At 42.9% G+C, this 16,796-nt stretch overlaps 1 protein-coding gene across 6 annotated transcripts in view; it reads right to left on the minus strand.

Moving 5' to 3' along the window:
* The window catches only part of LOC124983001 (uncharacterized), a 53,703-nt gene that overhangs the window by 24,418 nt on the left and 12,489 nt on the right, over positions 1 to 16,796 (minus strand). The window contains exons 4-6 of one of the 6 annotated variants that reach the window (XR_007108337.1): positions 6,528 to 6,750; positions 3,558 to 3,705; positions 179 to 727 (exon numbers count right to left, since the gene is read on the minus strand). The exons of 1 other annotated variant lie outside the window; for it this stretch is intronic. Coding sequence is in view for 4 of the 5 variants with exons in the window: in XM_047549841.1 (XP_047405797.1) it covers positions 6,559 to 6,750 (192 nt within the window). In the remaining variant the exon portion in view is untranslated. Of the gene's footprint in view, positions 1 to 178; positions 728 to 3,557; positions 3,706 to 6,363; positions 6,751 to 13,808; positions 14,889 to 16,055; positions 16,166 to 16,796 lie in introns of those variants that run through there. 4 more of the 6 variants (XM_047549843.1, XM_047549841.1, XM_047549842.1 and 1 more) reach the window with 4 other exon arrangements.

Consider the following 16,796-nt stretch of genomic DNA (forward strand, 5'->3'; position numbering starts at 1 on the left):
AATTGTATTTATTTGGGTGTGTGCCCATGTCCTCTATTCTGTACCATTGATCTACCTGTCTATTTTGGTGCCAGTACCATGTCATTTTTGTTACTATTGCTTTGTAGTGTAGTTGAAGATCTTGTATTGCGATACCCCCTTCTTCTTCACTCTTCCTGGTTCCTCTGAGTTAATCTGAGTCTCTCAATACCTCCCCTTCTTGAATTCTGAGTTCTGGAGCGACAGGAGATGCAGTCACCCTCTAGTCCGCCATCTTGAAAATCCTATAAGGGTTATTCTAATGGAATCAAAAGGTTAAAAAACTTTCAAAGTATACATGTTACAGTAAACTGGAGTTACCTTATTATTAAAAAGAGAATTTTTAAAACAAAAAAAATAGCTCATGTAATTGGAAACTCAGTACTTGAACTGCTTGAAAACAGTGCTAGGGCAAAAGTCCTCAAGGATCTCTCTCTTATACGAGGTCTTGGCTCTGATTTCCTCCAAGTTGTTTCAGTCTCAAAGAAACCCTCCACACAAGCAAGGTGGAAAAGCAGTCCTCAGGAATCCCAGATTTTCACAGTATGTTAAGTTCTTGATCTGAGAGGGAGAGAAATTGACTTTTGCAGCAGTCACCCACCACAGGACTTGGATAGTCTCCAAATGAAGCATGTGTCCACGTTGAGTCCTTTGTTACATTGGGAAACTCTGAGTTATTTGATTGGCCGGTCTAGGTTGTAAGCTCATCCTAATGCAAAGCAGGCATGGCCAGATAATGAGCAGGAAAAAAAATCAATTAGAGTCAGAAAGACACTTCCAGGGAAAAGTACATTTCGTTCATTTTCATCTCTGTTGGGTGCTTTCATCTTGCCCTCAGTCAGAGCTAGCCGCTCATGTATATCTTATGCTTAATTCCAAGTTTTTTGAGGGCAAGTGTCAACAAATGTTCAACAAGTCTTAGCCTAATGCAACAACAGTTAGCTCAGGGAAGAACCTTCATGGAGATGATGAGTGAAACAGAAACCAAGCTCAGCATGTTATTAAACTAATGTTCTTTCAGGTCTTTTAAAACTCCAATAATGAAACTTGATATTTTTCAATAATTTAGGGAAATTGAACTTCCCTTAAATGAAGGGACAGGGTTACTGCTTAACATGCAATCAGGAAAGTAAGGGACAAGGGGTAGAGTTTAAGATGCAACCAGCTAATTTGAAATATCTGACTCCAAATGAAGCTATGATCTGACTAACAATAACAATAATAAGTTCAAATTTTTCCTCATAAAAATTATTGTATTTGGAAAGAAAACTTTGATATAATGTTTTGGCATTGCTAAGGGCAAACAGGACTTAAAGCTTGCATTTTAAAATTTATCACAATTTGGGAGTGAATTTCCTTTTGTAGTCTTAAGAAGTACATGCCCTGTCAAGAGTTTTAAATTTTCAAAAGGGATTTCTAAAGTGTATTTTCTTTTTAAATTTTCTTTCCTTAGTAAGGTTAGATAATCTGTGAAAATATCTCTGCTTTGCATTATCTGCTTTCAATAGATTGAATGATTTATTTAAACTAGTTATTTTATGGTCACGGTACTATAATACAGTTGGTTCATGTGATCACCACATGGATGATACATAATTAGTGATGTTTCCTATAACAAACACTTAATAAAGCAGTTCATGTTGTAGAGTTTGTTTAGTATACAGGTTAATAATTATAGATTTGAGTCAGATTTCAAATCCAATGAAATCACTTCTGGTATTTCTTGGAAAAGTAATTAAGCCTCCATAAGGCTCATTTCACAAACCTAAAATGGGGCTCATAATATCTGGTTTGGAGAATTGTGAAACTTACAGAAAATGATGTGATGCTCTGCACAGAGCATAAGACACACTATAAAGGCTCAACATAATACAAGAACTATTGACAAAATAGTTGTTTTCATCCTAAAATGGTATGCATTGCTCTTGAGAAAAAGAAAAACTGGATATTACTGTTGGAAGAAAATTCAATCAGGCATACTTAAATAGTCCTGTTTAAAATGAAAAGTGTAGGGGTGTGGATGTAAAAGACAGAGCAGTGCAGGGTCCTTATTTCCTGGGTGCTGCAATGATCTGCTTTCACATGTGATGGACTGAATTCTCTGCTGCTTGCCCCTGAATACTGAACCTCCCTAAGGATAACTGGTATATTTCTGGACAAATATCCCCAACTGGGGTCACTAGGCCAGATGCCCTGTATCTTCTCCTCTCCCACATGTTAGAAATATCTTACTCCAATAAGGTAAAATTTAATCTTTCTGAGAAAATTAAAACTGCTTTACTTCAGACTTCTTAAATATAAAGAATATGAAGAAAATCAAGGCATCATGTACAGGGGCATCTAAATGGGTATCTCGGGGTTCTCATGAGGACACACATCATGGAGCTGCATTATGATCAAAATCATGGTACTGTCAGACTCCTGATGACTTACATAACTTTATGTCTGCCCTGTTTCTGGACTGGCCATATTCCCTCCTGTAAAGCTCAATGCTTCTTTATAAATAGACATAATATGCATTCATTCTTACATCAATTCTAATCCACTGTTATTTGTTCATTGTAGTATTTTTAGAAATTTCTAGAAATTGATTATTCTGCAATAATTTTAAGTTTATAGAACTGTCATAAGACTGGTTAAGAGAATTCCTATATGGCCTGTCCTAAATTTTCTAATCGATCTTGTCAAACCAATCTTGTCGAACAAACAGATTTTAAAGGTTTTAACATATCATTAGTGAAGAAGACATGCACAATAATAGCTGAAAGATTCATCTATACATGTGAAATATTGAAGTAAATTTGCAAATGAATGCAAAACTTTTCTTCATAGTTGGGAAGACCATTGAAACTGCCTAGACAAAATTTGGTTGGTGTCTTCCCATGAGAATTATTTTGAATGGCTACAATGAGTCACAGATTTTTCACATAGCCTTTATCATTGCCTCTTTCCCTAATTCAATTTTTCTGAACAGTTTGAGAAGAATATTTGTGTCTCATACCCCCGAACACTTTAATGCCTTTACTCTGCTGTGAATAGTCCAGGAAAACACATTGTCTCTCATAACCCTGGAACCTTCCTAAATTCAGGAAACCACCATAGATACAATGCATTCCTTCAATGTATAGCCCAGGTTTGTTAGTTGTCCTAAGAAAATTCTCAATAATATTTTGCATCCTCCATGCTTGGTTTAAGTCCAGAATCACCTAGTTCATACACTTATCACATCTCTTTAGTCTCCTTTATAGTTTTAGAAAATTTTCAAGTTTGCCTACTTCTGAAATTTAGAGTCAAAGACTGTGGCATTCCTGTGTGTGTGTGTGTGTGTGTGTATGTGTGTGCATGTATGTGTATGTGTATATGTGTGTGTGTGCACCCACTGCTTCATTGGTGATTATATGTCCAGCTATTACCTTGAAAGCCAACATTTGCAAAGCACACTTCACCTCCAAAGTAATGCTGAGAGAAATCAGAATATCAAATAAGTGCCACCATGTCTACAATATAGAAATAGCTGTCAATGTGTCTGCCATGCTTACCAAATTGAGTCAGTATAAAAGCTTTGGAAAAAGGAGGTGACTAGAAGAGAACAACCCATGAAGGAGGGGTGGTATCCATAGGTTCTTCACTGGCAGCCTTGGAGACTGAAGGTGTAGAGCTCCTCTTTGCCGGGTGAATGGGTCACAACTGGCAGCATGAGAAGGATAGAGGCATTAAGAGAGGCTCTGCTTTGCTGAGGGCTCCTAGATGCAGCCTGAGGTATGGGTTGCAGGACAAGAGAAGGGTAGAGATTGGGGTTGGGGTAGGTGACCTACGGTACTAGGGGGCCCGTGGGGATAGTTCCTCTAGCTGCCTGCCTGTGTTGCCTAGGGCCACGAATCTGGGGTGTGGGCAGGAGCAGTCACAGGAAGCAGGAGAAAATGAAAAAATCACTGCCATAAAAGAGGGGGTAGTGTCCATCTCAAGGTCCTCAGGCTGCACAGTGGGATGCTGGGTAAGGTGAGCTGATGATTTGCCTCTGGTGGTTGTAGAGATGTTGTAGCAGTTATATTCTGGCCCTGGCTAGCAAGGTTGCGTGTGGAAGGGACAAGAGTAGGGCTTGGGAAGGAACGAGGAGGAGAAGGAAGAGGAGGAATAAGAGGAGCAGGAGGAGCAGGTAAAAGAGAAGGGGCATTAGGAGAACAAAGAGTAGGAGGAAGAGGAAAAAGAACAGGAGGAAGATATGGAGGGGGAAGAGGAGGAGAAAGAGGAGGAAGAGGAGGGAGAGGAAGAGGAGGGAGAGGAGGAGGAACAAGAGGAGATGTAGGAGAAGGAGGAAGAGGAGAAGGAGCAGTCAAATAAGAAGGGGCATTAGGAGGAGGAAGAACAGGAGGAGGAAGAGAAAGAAGAGTTAGAAAGAGGAGGAGAAAGAGGAGAAAGATGGGAAGAGGATGAAGAAGAGCAGCTGGAGGAGGAGAAAGAAGAGGAAGAAGAGGAGGAGGAAGAGGAGGAGGAAAAGGAATAAGAAGAGGAATAGAAGGGGAGGAGGAAGAGGAGGAGGATGAGGAGAAAGAAGAGGAATAGGAAGAGGAGGAGGAGGAGGAGAATCAATACACATAGGGATTGGGGATGTCAATCTGCAGGGGGGGGTTAGGGTTGGAGGGGATATGAGGTGTGGGGAGGTAGGAACTGGGAGGTGCCACAGGTCTTGGCAGGTGTGTAGCTTGGTGAAACTCATTAGGAGCATCTCCCACTTTGGTACTGGGCTTCAAAGGAGGAGGAGGGTTAGTGGGAAGAGGTGTGGGTTGCAGGACAAGAGAAGGGTAGAGATTGGGGTTGGGGTAGGTGACCAACCTACCCCAATTCAGTGGAATTGAACTTGGGATTTCCCCCTCATCTTTATTTGACACAGGGGAAGGTAGAGGTAGAGATAGGTTAAGGGGACCAGCTAGCTGGAATTCCACCTGGTTGCTGGAAAGAATATGGGGCATCTGGGAGGGGTCATTGAGTGGGGTCACTGAGTGTGCATTCCAGGCAGGGACTGCAGGTGGGAAGAAAGAATGAACCGACTGAGTGGTGGTTTGGGCCTCCAGAGCCTCTCTTCTACCCCCCAAGTTCTTTCTCTTTAAACCCTGAACCTCCATCAGCAGGGTGCCTGAGGCCCTCTCAAGACACTGATGTGGTTGCTTAGCAGGTGGGGGCAGCCCATGTTCATGCCAGGGGATCAACAATGGCAGGGCCACCTGCATGGGTTTTTTTCTTTTCCTGGGCCTCCAGGTAGCAGTCCTTTGTGGAAGACAGCTCTGTGGTGGGCCACAGGAAGGCTTTTGGCCCTGAACTCCCTTGCTGGATATCTGAGAGAACTCCAAATCATCCCCCAAGTTCTTCCTATTTGGACCCTGCACCTCCCTCAGCAGGCTGCATAAGCTCTCCTCAAAACACAGATGTAGCCACTTTGCAGGTGGGGGCAGCTCATCTTGAGACCAGGGCACCAACAATGGCAGTGCCATCAGTATGGGTTGTTTTCTTTTCCTCAGCCTCCAGGTAGCAGCCCTTTGTGGAGGAAAGCTAAGGGGTGGACAACAGAAAGGTGTTTAGCCCAAACTCCCTTGCTGGACGCCTGGGAGACATCTGTATCGTCCTCCAAATTCTTCCTGTTTGGACCCTGCACCTCCCTCAACAGGGGGCCTAAGCTCTCCTCAAAACACAGGTGTGGCCGCTTTGCAGGTGGGGGCAGCCCATCTTCATGCCAAGGAATCAACAATGGCAGTGCCACAGGCATGGGTTGTTTTCTTTTCTTGGACCTCCAGGTAGCAGCCCTTTGTGGAGGACAGCTCTGGGGTGGACCACATGGAGGTTTTTGGCCCTGAACTCCCTTGCTGGATGTCTTAGAGCCTCTTGAGATGGGCTGGATGGAGTTCATCTAGGCTCTCCTTGGCCCTTTTGTCTGGCACTGAGGAGCAGCCCAGGTCTGCCTCTGCCTCAGCTTTAACCAGGGTCAGGGCCCTGGGAGATATAGGGCCCTGGGAGATGTAGATGGTAGGGCTCCCACAAGACAAGTTCTTGGGAGACACCTGGGCCCTCTCTGGAATGGTGGTTCCTTCCAGAGGCCCAGGACTGGGTTCCAGGACATGGAGGTCTCCCTGAGTCTCCACAGGATCTGCTGGGGTTACTTCCCCTTTGCTCAGGGCACCTGTTTCCTGCTCCTCCAGTCTGTCTTGTGGGTCACAGCTTTTTCCCTCCTCCTTCCATTCCTCCTCCTCTTCCTATTCCTGCTCCTCCTCCTGCTGCTCCTCCACCTCCACCTTCTCCTCCTCCTGGTCTTCCTCCACCTCCCCCTCCTCCTCCTGCTCCTCTTTCTCTTGGTGGACCATGCCTTCTTCAAGTTGTTCTTGGGTCCTGAGCTCTATTTCCTCCGAAGGAACTACAGGGAAATGAGCTGGTGTCATGGGCTCCTCAGCCTGGTGGAACTGCTGAGCAAATGAAGGCAGAAGGACTGGGCTGCGCCGAGCAGGAGGAGGGATCCTTACGGTTCTCGAGGGTCCAAACATCCGCGAGTCCCTAGATGATAACACTGGTTTTTGGCAGGAGGACCCCCAGGACACTGGCAGCAGGATCCCCACACTGGAACACACTGCCTGCAGGAGAGGGCCTCTTTGGCAGCCAGCTGCGTGAGGCACCTGAGGTCGGGGATCTTGGTGGAAGTTCCTGCAGACAGGCCTGGTAGCAGAGGCAGGAACAGCAGAGTGGTCCCTGTGAGGAGTAAGTGCATCACGTCACAGGCAGATGGGGCCTGATGGCACAACAGGGCCAGATGGTGAGGCCCCAAAACTTTTTTTTATTAAAAAAGCTGCCCATTCTGGGCACCTGTTGCTCGTCTGATCGGATACTAGTTAGACGACCAAAGGAGCTCGGCGGAGACACCAGCCCCTCTGGAGACCAAAGGTGCTCCGTTGACTTTAGCCCTTGTGACATCAGGCTGAAACATGTGAAGGAGAAAGGACTTGGGGCCAAGCAGGGTGGTCAAAGGAAGGTCGCACCACCCCCATTCTCCACTACTGGTCTGAGCTTAAGGCTCCTCAGGACTCTGCTTTTTTCCCCACACCTGCCACACAATTGTTCTTACCACTTCAGAGTGTTATTCTGAGGCTGCTTTCCTTCTGGTTATTTAGGCAGTCATTCTATATGACTCCAAATAATATCTGTATGGATTCTGCTTGACATGACTACATCCGTCTAGAGTGAAACCACCATCAATTTTCCCCAAATAACTCTACTTGATTTTTCTTCCATAGTTTCCCACTATACTATCAATTTGGAAAACCATTAGAATGACCCTGGAACTGTCCCACAGGATTCTTGAGCCACTACCAGTGCCTGACTCTTTGATAGCACTTCAGGTAAAATAAGTTTTTTTGGGACGAATACCCTTTCCTCCTAACTAAAACATATGCATATCCATTTCTCTAAACCTTACTGAGGGTATGCAATGTTCTGCCTGTTGCCCAGCATCACATTTCTCAGAGGTCTCAGTCCATGTTTAGCTGACTGCATTGCTCTGGGCCCAGGGTGATGCATAACACCTTGTTTCAGAGGTGTCAGTCCATGGGCCCCAGTCCCATTGCTCTGGGCCTGAGGTATAGAACACCACCATGATACAAGGTCATTTTGAAGGAAAGCTGCTCACCTCATGCAGCCACAAAGCACAGAGTAAGAAAAGGATAATGAGAAAATATTTTCTCCAAGGACATGCCACTAGTGACCTCCATCTTCTAGTCATGCCCCACCTTCCCACAGTTACAACCTGATACAGTAGTTCTTTCTAATTATTAACCCACCCAAAGGATTTATGGATTGATTGATTAGGTAACCATGCTGATAATCAAATACTTTTGCCTCTGAACATTTCTGCACATGAGCTTTTGAGGAACACCTAATCTCCAAACCATCACATGCCACACCTGATCCCCAAAAAGTTATGTCTGTTTCACCTTGCATAATACACTCACTGCATCTCCAAGAGTCCCCCTAATCTTAACAATGCTTTCATTGCCAAAAACTTCAAAAGTCTCCTTCGAGTCTCAAGTCAAATTCTTGGTTATGAGTCCTTGTAAAAATCCAAATCAACATATATCTCCAATATACATCAGAACACATTAAATATTCCCATTTTAAAGGGGAGAAATAGGTACATAGAAAGAAGAGATGGGACCAAAACAAGATTAAAACCCAGCTGGGCCAACAAGTCTTGTATCTGCGTATCCAGCATCTGGGACTTAAGGTTGCGCACAGTGTGCTCTGAAGGTCATGGGCAGCCTGGTCCCATGGCCTCACTCTATCCCCAGGCAGCAACATTCCTGGGCACATGATCCACAGTTACTGGCATCTCTTAATCCCAGGGATCTCCATGGCAGCTTCAACTTCCATCCCACAGCCTCCTGCATTACCCTGTCAGGGCCTACTTACAGGGATTCTGATCTTGTAATTTTTTGAACTGCCAGAGCTCTATTTCTAAATCTTGGTGGAAGCATACCGTGACCACCTAACTCCAGCATCCTGCTTTCTGCAGAACCAGCACCCCGTGGTTGATACCAAGGTCAGCCACCATCTCAAGCAGTAGCCAAGCATCTGGGGACCATGGCTGTTGCAGCATTTGCATGCCTGTTATACTGAGCATGGAAAACCACTTCCTAGGAACTTTGTGCCACCAGGGTGCCTCCATGCTCATGTCTCAAAGGAATTTTTACTTGGATACACTTTGAGCTTGAGTTGGCTTTGGTGTCCCCAATTCCTGAGAAACCCTCAAGCCATCTCTCTGAGTAAATGGTTTAACATCTCTTTGGTGATTGTAATGCTTTAACAGAGACAGCTCCCTGAGACCCAGTTTTACTCCCACTTCTCTGACCTAACTACAAATTTACCCTCTGCTGTCTGCTCTCATGGTTACAAAAAAAACAGGATAGAAGCTGCTAGCAATATCCATATCACTGCCTGAAGTTGTAATGCCTTGAAGTTTTTCCCACTACATTAATTAGTAAACCCATGCCCAACGCCACTTTTTCTAGAAAAGTGTAGAAGTGCAGAACTGAAGCAGTTTGTGCAGGCAGGTTTGTCTTGCAGGAACTCACTTTGTCCGCAGGCCTGTTTTCACTTGGATGCATCTTTGCCTTTGGTATATGGCAGTTGGTTCCATGCAGGCACTGCAATTCAAGTGAGTTTTCTGTAACATTTTGACAGATGGATTTCCAAACTACATTGGGGAATTGGTCTCCTCAGCAGTCCCAATTCCTTCCTTAAAGTTGGTGATCCTAGCAACACAGGCTCTCTTCCAAGCAGACTTTCATTTTGGGTGTGAAATGTGTTCTGAATGTGTTGTCCCAGAATGGTTTGGAAATGCACAATTGAAGCAGTTTGTGCTGTCATCTTCAATGAGCAGGAACTAACTTTGATCTCAGTGAGCACACTGGCAATTGTCCCTGGGTAAAATAGCATGAAGAAGAACTGCTTCTCAGAGCATGCTAGCCTGGTTTTAATTGGAAGCATCTGTGTCATTGTTAAAAGGCAGTTCATTCAAAGCAGGTACCCACATTTCGAGTGATTTTTCTGAAAAAGTTTGACAGGTGGATTTTCATGAAACTTTGGAGAACTGATCTGCTCTGGCAATGCTCTGAACTTGGGGACTGTGAATTTAGGGAGTACAGGTGACTCTGTTTTGGGGGTACTGTAGTTCAACCACAGGGATGAGTTTCTTCTTGTACCCTGCCTTTGCCAAGGTACATGCAGTAGGGCCTGTATCAAACCAACACAACAGGGAGTTACTTGAACAGAGAGAGAGGATAGTTCTCTAGGTATCTACTAACAACCAGGAAGAGCAGGGAGACCTTAGTCCAAAGACTGGCTATTGGCATATCTAACTAGCCACACTTCCCTGGATGCTCTCCAGTAATTACTGAAATGATGTTACAGTATATATGCACTGCTTTCTTGGTAGAGATTTCTGGCATCTTTGTATCAGAGCCCAGTACAAAAGTGGCTCTTGTACAAAGATGCCAGAAATTATTATCAAGATTGAGCACACATCTAGGAAATCCAAGACAGAATAAGAAATGAACCACATTTGAGAAACAAACAAAAAATTCTGCATTCAATGATACTGGAATCTAGCATCCAATGACACAGTTAATACAACCTGAACAAAACTATAGGGAGAATATAACTGAATCCTTAGATGTTTTCTTTTGGGGCCGGGGTACCAGGGACTGAACTCAGAGACATTCAACTACTGAGCTCCATCCTCAGCCCTATTTTGTATTTCAGGGTCTCACTGAGTTGCTTAGTGCTTTACTGTTGCTGAGGCTGGCTTTGAACTTGTGATCCTCCTGACTCAGTCTCCCAAGTTGCTGGAACAGGAGGTTTCTTAAAAAACTTATTGAATTCATTTTCTAAAGTGCTTACAAATTCAAACACTGATATTATAAAATAAATCAATATAGACAAAGGAATGATGATAGCCCCCAAAAGGTAACCTAATAATGATTGAACAGCAGAGAACAGCCTTCAACCAAAACAAAGAAATAAAAAGTCTTGTTTTATTATAAAAAAAAATAGTAGGTAAACATTCAGTGGGTTGAAAAGAATAACTACAGCTAAAAGGGTATATAAGAGGAGAGTCATACCAGGAATTCATCCACAATGGATAAAAAAGTGGATATATATATCCAGAAAAAAAGAAACCTGGAGAATAAGTGCAAAGATATTATAAAGAAGAAAAAATAAAAGAATAGAAATGAGGACAAACTAAACAAAAAACTAAGAAAAGAAAATTTTATGGATGATAAAACTAAACAGCTTTGCCTCATTGACTTGCCTCAGTTCAAATGACTTGGCAAATGGTCAAGCAGCACCAGGCATGCAGATCCCAGGAGCCCTTCACTCCCTCTTCCCATGTCACCAGGCTGCCACTCTGCTGATGATAATCATTTAATATTTCTTGTTTACTGTATAAATACTGACATCCAAGCCCAGCATTAATACCATTATAAATGCATTTAAGTATTACATGAAATATTCCAAAAATATTTTTAATTAGTAGCTGAACTTTGAAGAAAGTAGGAGAAATCCCCAGGGGTCAAAAAGGGAGTAGTTGTCCCTGGGGAAGGACAGCATTACTTGTCTTAATAACCCAGGGGCTTGAGACTCAGTGTCTACTGGGGTCCTCATCTGCAGGAAAGGCAGTCAGTGACAGTGGGCCACAAACAACCCCAAAAAAGCCCTGCAGTGAACGAACACTCAGGAGGCAGCTAGAGAACCCAAAATGCTCAAAGAAAGTGGAGAAATTCACATTTCTCTACTTTCCAGGCTCTCCTGAAGTAATCACTAAAAAGACCACTGATGAGAGTTAAAGAAGTCCAAATTATGAAGAATGGGGAACCTCTATTTTAGTTCTTCCTTCTCTGCCTTCCTGCCACTTAGCACCAGATGGAGTACCATCATGAAAATTCCTACCACTGCAAGGTAAAGAGAGCCCCAGCTTTCTGACTAGAGGTTCTGCACACCAAGAGCAGCTCAGGAAAGTGACCTTATAAAGTCATTTATGAACTCCTGAGCTCATCAGAGTCTCCCTACACAGCACACCATGTCCTTTAAGAACTGAAATACAGAACAGACTACATAAATGACTGGCTACTGGGGGCACAAACTTAATAGCAATGGCTTTGAACCAGAACTGGTACTGAATCAGAAGCCACATAAGTCTGGTCAGAATTTCTGCCTGAAATTAAACAGGCTCAATACCTGCTGAAACAAAAGCAGCAGAACTCTTTCATAAGAGCTTCAAAATCTCATGACATCTATAATGTCCATGATACAGTACAAAATCATTCATTATGCAATTCACATGGTATATGGTCTTCAAAAAACTTGTGTTAGGGCAGGAGGACAGACTGCAAAAAGACCAGAGAAAATATCCCCCCAAAAGTGTATAAGACATAAGTTTTGCTGAAACTTCCTTATAGAGAATGTCCAATGGCAATAGACTGGACAAATCATGCCTCCATCCCTCACAACACTTCACCATAAAGTACATTGGTAGATGACTGGACAAATAGCACCTGTCCTTTCCATCATGCTCTGTTCTGTGGCAGTTACCACAGGGAAAAGGGTTTTATAGGTTAAGCTACACGGTGACTTCATTAGCTTACTTTGTTCTGTTGTGTGACCAGCATTCCAAGGAACTCTCTTGACGTATATGCAACAAACCAGTTTCTACAGATAACTCTAGTTTTCCATAGTTTCTAGTATGTCAGAGAGAGAGGACATTTTACTCTTGGCCCACATTTTTGGTTCTCTTGACTTGACTAAACCATGGAAGATTGAAGTAACATGTCAAGGTCACATAGCTCCAAATGGGAAGAGCAGGATTCAAAGTCACGCTACCTAGCTCAGAGTCCAGGCTTCTAAGCGTGCTCCTCTGCTTCCTGCTATTCCTGTTTTCTGAGTGTCACTAGCAAGGAGGCCCTGGACAGGATTATTAAATAAGGGGAATCTTTCCAGGACTGCAACCTCCAATCTGTGCTCTTCTTTTTTTAGTGACCCTAGCACATTCTCAGTTCTCTTTCATTCTCTCCCTCTCTCTTGTGATAAGGAAGGGGCTTTATAAATTTGTCCAGTATAGAGACAGGGGTCTTCTGGTCATGGACTGTGGTGGTCTGTCTGTTCAGGACTCCTTTGGAAGCCCAATTTTTTAGGGATAGTACTATTTTTAGATTGGAGAGGGGACATTCTTTTAGCTCCCAAGGTTGATGCGTGTCCATAATCTCTCTCCAGTCCAGCCCAGTCATTTAAAATCTTGTCCCTTCAGAGTGTATAACTGTATTGTCAGACATTTATACCTTAATAGTAATAATATTAATATTAAAAATAGTTTTTTTTGATCATTCACTAAATGTGCCAGCTACTCTTTCATGTACTTCACAAACATTAACTGACTTAACCCCATGAGGGACATATTATATGTGTCCATTTTATGATGATGAAATTGAGACTTGGAGAATTCATTGACTTTTTAAAAATAAGCAGTTAATAAGATACAGGATCTGAACCCAGGTATACCTGATGCCAAGTCTACCCTTTTATTATATTATATACATATAATATGATATGTAACATAATATTATATAACATATATAATATAAAAATAAATAATGAGCAATAAGTTCCCATGCTGGTTTTTTTGCAAGAGAAAAGTAAATCAGATGGAACATACCATAGTTCCTCCTAAAAGAGTCTCCTGGGGCAGTAACTACAATCAGAATGTCTAATTCCACCTGCCACAGGGCTAAGGCAGCCCTGTTGTAGTACCTACATCACCAGTTGTTATCATTAGCCCTACAGATATGGGCTTGAGCAAAGCTATTTCAAAAGTTGCCTGATGAGACCAGAAGAGCCCTGGACTCAAAAATAGTCCTTCTGTGCCTTGTTAGTGCTACTCCTTGGCTAGCCCCAGCAGGAGGCCCAGTGAAGGAGTATTCCTTGAAACAGTTTACAGAAGTCAAATCTCAGGGTACAGGGCATGGTGAAGAAGGATGGAGACTGAGGAAAGACATAAAGAGCATATAGGAGCACACATAAAACTTCCCAAAGATAACTGTGCTGATAGTTCCATAGGATCAGAAAAGGAATCCACAGAATTCTAAGGTAAAGCCTCTGGACTTGAGAAAGTTAAAGTTTAGTCAGGGAGACAAGCCTAATACTTGTGAAATAAACCAAAGTTTAAGAAAAACAGTTTAATATTAGTTTTGATATTAGTATATTTATATATTTACCATATTACAAATTTTTTTTACAAATATTATTCTACTTAACCCTTAAGCAAAACTCTTTTTTAAGCATTTTTTTGCGGTACTGGGGATCAAACTCAGGGCCTTGTGCTTGAGAGGCAAGCACTCTACCAGTTATCTCCCCAGCCCCCAAAACTCTTTGAATGAATAATATCATTGCCTTTTTATAGGTGAAGAAAGTAGGCTCAGAAAGTTTAAATATTACCCAGAGTCATTTGGCCTCCGATAGAGTGGATCTAAAACTTAAATTCAGGATTTTATTAAAAATTCTCAGGCTCAGTGTTGCAGGAGATCAGAAGAGGAAACATGGTGGGCAGTAGAGAGTCCTGGAAGCCTCCAGGAATGGATGATATTTAAATGGATCAGGGATTAGCTGACTCTTTCCATGAAGGGTCAGACAGTAAATATTTTAGGCTTTGCAGGCTCCACATGGTCTCTCCTGCAGCTCTGCAACTCTGCAGTTCTGCAGGTATACAGCTCTGCTCTGTAAAATGGAAGCAGCCACACAATGGCAGATGGATGGCCATGGATATGCCCAGGAAAACTTTGTTTAAAAACTAGAGGGTAAGTTGGGTTTGGCTTATGCACTGTGTTTTGCTGACCCCTGATAGATGAGGGGAGGTCATCAGGTACTCCAGGGAGAAGGCACAGTATATGACACCATATGGACCAAAGCCCAGAGTTGGCATAAAGATGGCACAGTCAAGGGACAATGAGGAGGGCAGCCTGACTTGGTTGGAGAGTTTCTGCAGGAAACAACAGGAAATGAGGGAGAAGAGATAACATTTTAGTCCCCTGGGGCTCCCTGACACAGTACCACAGACTTCAACAACGGATAATGATTTTTTCACAGTCCTGGAGGCAGAAATCTGAGATTGAGGTGTAGGTGAGGTTGGTTCCTTATAAGCCATGAGGGAAGGATCAGTTCTAGGCCTGAGTTCTTGACTTGCAGACGGCTGTCTTCTTCATGTAGTCTTCCTTCTGTATGTGTCTCTGTCCAAATTTATTCTTCTTATAAGGATACCAATCAGTTGTATTGAAGTAAGAGCCCATCTGCATGAAATCATTTTTGTTTATTTTTTTTTTCAGACACTATCTTCAAATACAGACACATTCTGAGGTATAGGGGTTTAGGATATCAGCATGTGAATTTCTGGAGGACATAATTCAACCCAAAACAGAAAGGATAGCCAAATTAAAGGGAGTTTTAGATTCTAGATCAGAGTCAGGGAGGCGGGAAATAAGAATTTTTCTGTTTATTGGTCATATTTCTGATTAGTAATTTGAGAAAAAAAACTAGTTATACCATTCATATAAAATGGATATCTGGCCAAGATTTCATCAGGAGTGCTCAGCAGTCTAGGCAATAGGGTCCCAGCAGGCTGGGTGTCCAGGACTTAGCTTTTGGTTTCTTACAGCATCTATCACACACCATGGATGTACATATTGTGTCAGAAACACCTTCATCTCCTTCAGCTTCCAACTCCAGCTGCTGCCATGGATGCCTGGTCCTGATGCCTCAACCCCCTCCCAACAGGGGAGATACAAGATAGATGGTAGTGGAAGTTCTGAGCTTGAGTAACAGGATACCAGTTGTGGTGCATAACGAAGATTGTGCATTTCTCTTAGCAAATCTCATTAAGATTCCTGCTGATTGTCCCAGGAAAACCTCCTAATGCCCAGTCAGAACCATGCAGATTTCACCACCTCACCTCAAATTCATTCCTCCTTTTCACAAATGGAACTTTGCTGTGATGCCTCTCAGTGAGTCAGGATACAGAAAGACATGGCAGGCCCAGATTTCAGATGTGGATGATTCTCTACTTATCCCCGCAGCTTCCAGGATGGTAAAAAAGAAAGGGAGGAAGGAAGAGAAAAGGGAGGATTGCCTAAGAAGATTTTGTTTGCTATTTCCTTTGTGGATTTTTTGCCAGGTAAACTTGTGACCTTTTTCTTCATTATCAAAATTCAAATTGCTCTGACTCTCAAATGCTTACCAAAACCCCTTCTAGAGTCATTTGTTATTCACAAGATGGGTTTGACTGTCTTTGGATACACATCTTATATCATGTGGGCCTCATGGGGGTTAAGTGAGACCTGATTTATTTTTAAGAAAAACTGAGTGTTGGGCTGGGGATATAGCTCAGTTGGTAGAGTGCCTGCCTCCCAAGCACAATGCCCTGGGTTCAATCCCCAGCACCGCAAAAAAAAAAAAAAAAAACCTGAGTGTTGACATACTGGCTCAGCCTGGAGCAGATCCATGACATGGGGATGTTTTAATAGAAGGAGATGTCCAGAAATAGTCTTTAGTTTTATGGTGAGTTCAGTTCCTTTGGGGAAAAAAGGATGGTGTTCTGTGAGTCTCTTTCTCTGGTGACCACAGCTGCAGACAACCAGCCCAACTGAGCTCTCAAATCATTGCCTGGTGTTTCATGGCAAATGCCCACAATTGGGTGTATAAACTCTCAGGACTTACAGACCCAAAATATACCAAGGAATGCCAAACTTGACCATGCCTAGAGCTAATGCTCCTCCCACGATGTAATTTGTGTGGTTTCCAGTGTCTAGAGATCAGTAGTATCCCCACAAATGCTCTCCAAGCAGGCCAGGGGAAGAGACAAAAGTTGCGCCCCCCTATTTCTGTAGCAATAGCCTTAAATAAGCATGATTCAAGCAAGAATGGTCACAAAGGTAGATGTTTGGGGTGGGGGGGTACATTAATTTAAGGATGTAATCAACTTTTGGCAAGAAGGAGTTTCTGTTGAGCATGGTGGCTCCCAGTGATTAGGGAGGCTCACTTGAGCCCAGGAATATGGGGCCAGCCTGGGCAACATAGCAAGACCCTGTTTGTTAAATAAAAAAGGAAAAAAATGGAAAAAGATAAAATATATACAACTCATTGTGGTCATGGATATGACTAACAGCACAATGTTATTTATCCCTTGCAATGATAGTTGCTAC

The sequence above is a fragment of the Sciurus carolinensis genome, chromosome 4 (assembly GCF_902686445.1).
Source record: "Sciurus carolinensis chromosome 4, mSciCar1.2, whole genome shotgun sequence".
NCBI lineage: Eukaryota > Metazoa > Chordata > Mammalia > Rodentia > Sciuridae > Sciurus > Sciurus carolinensis.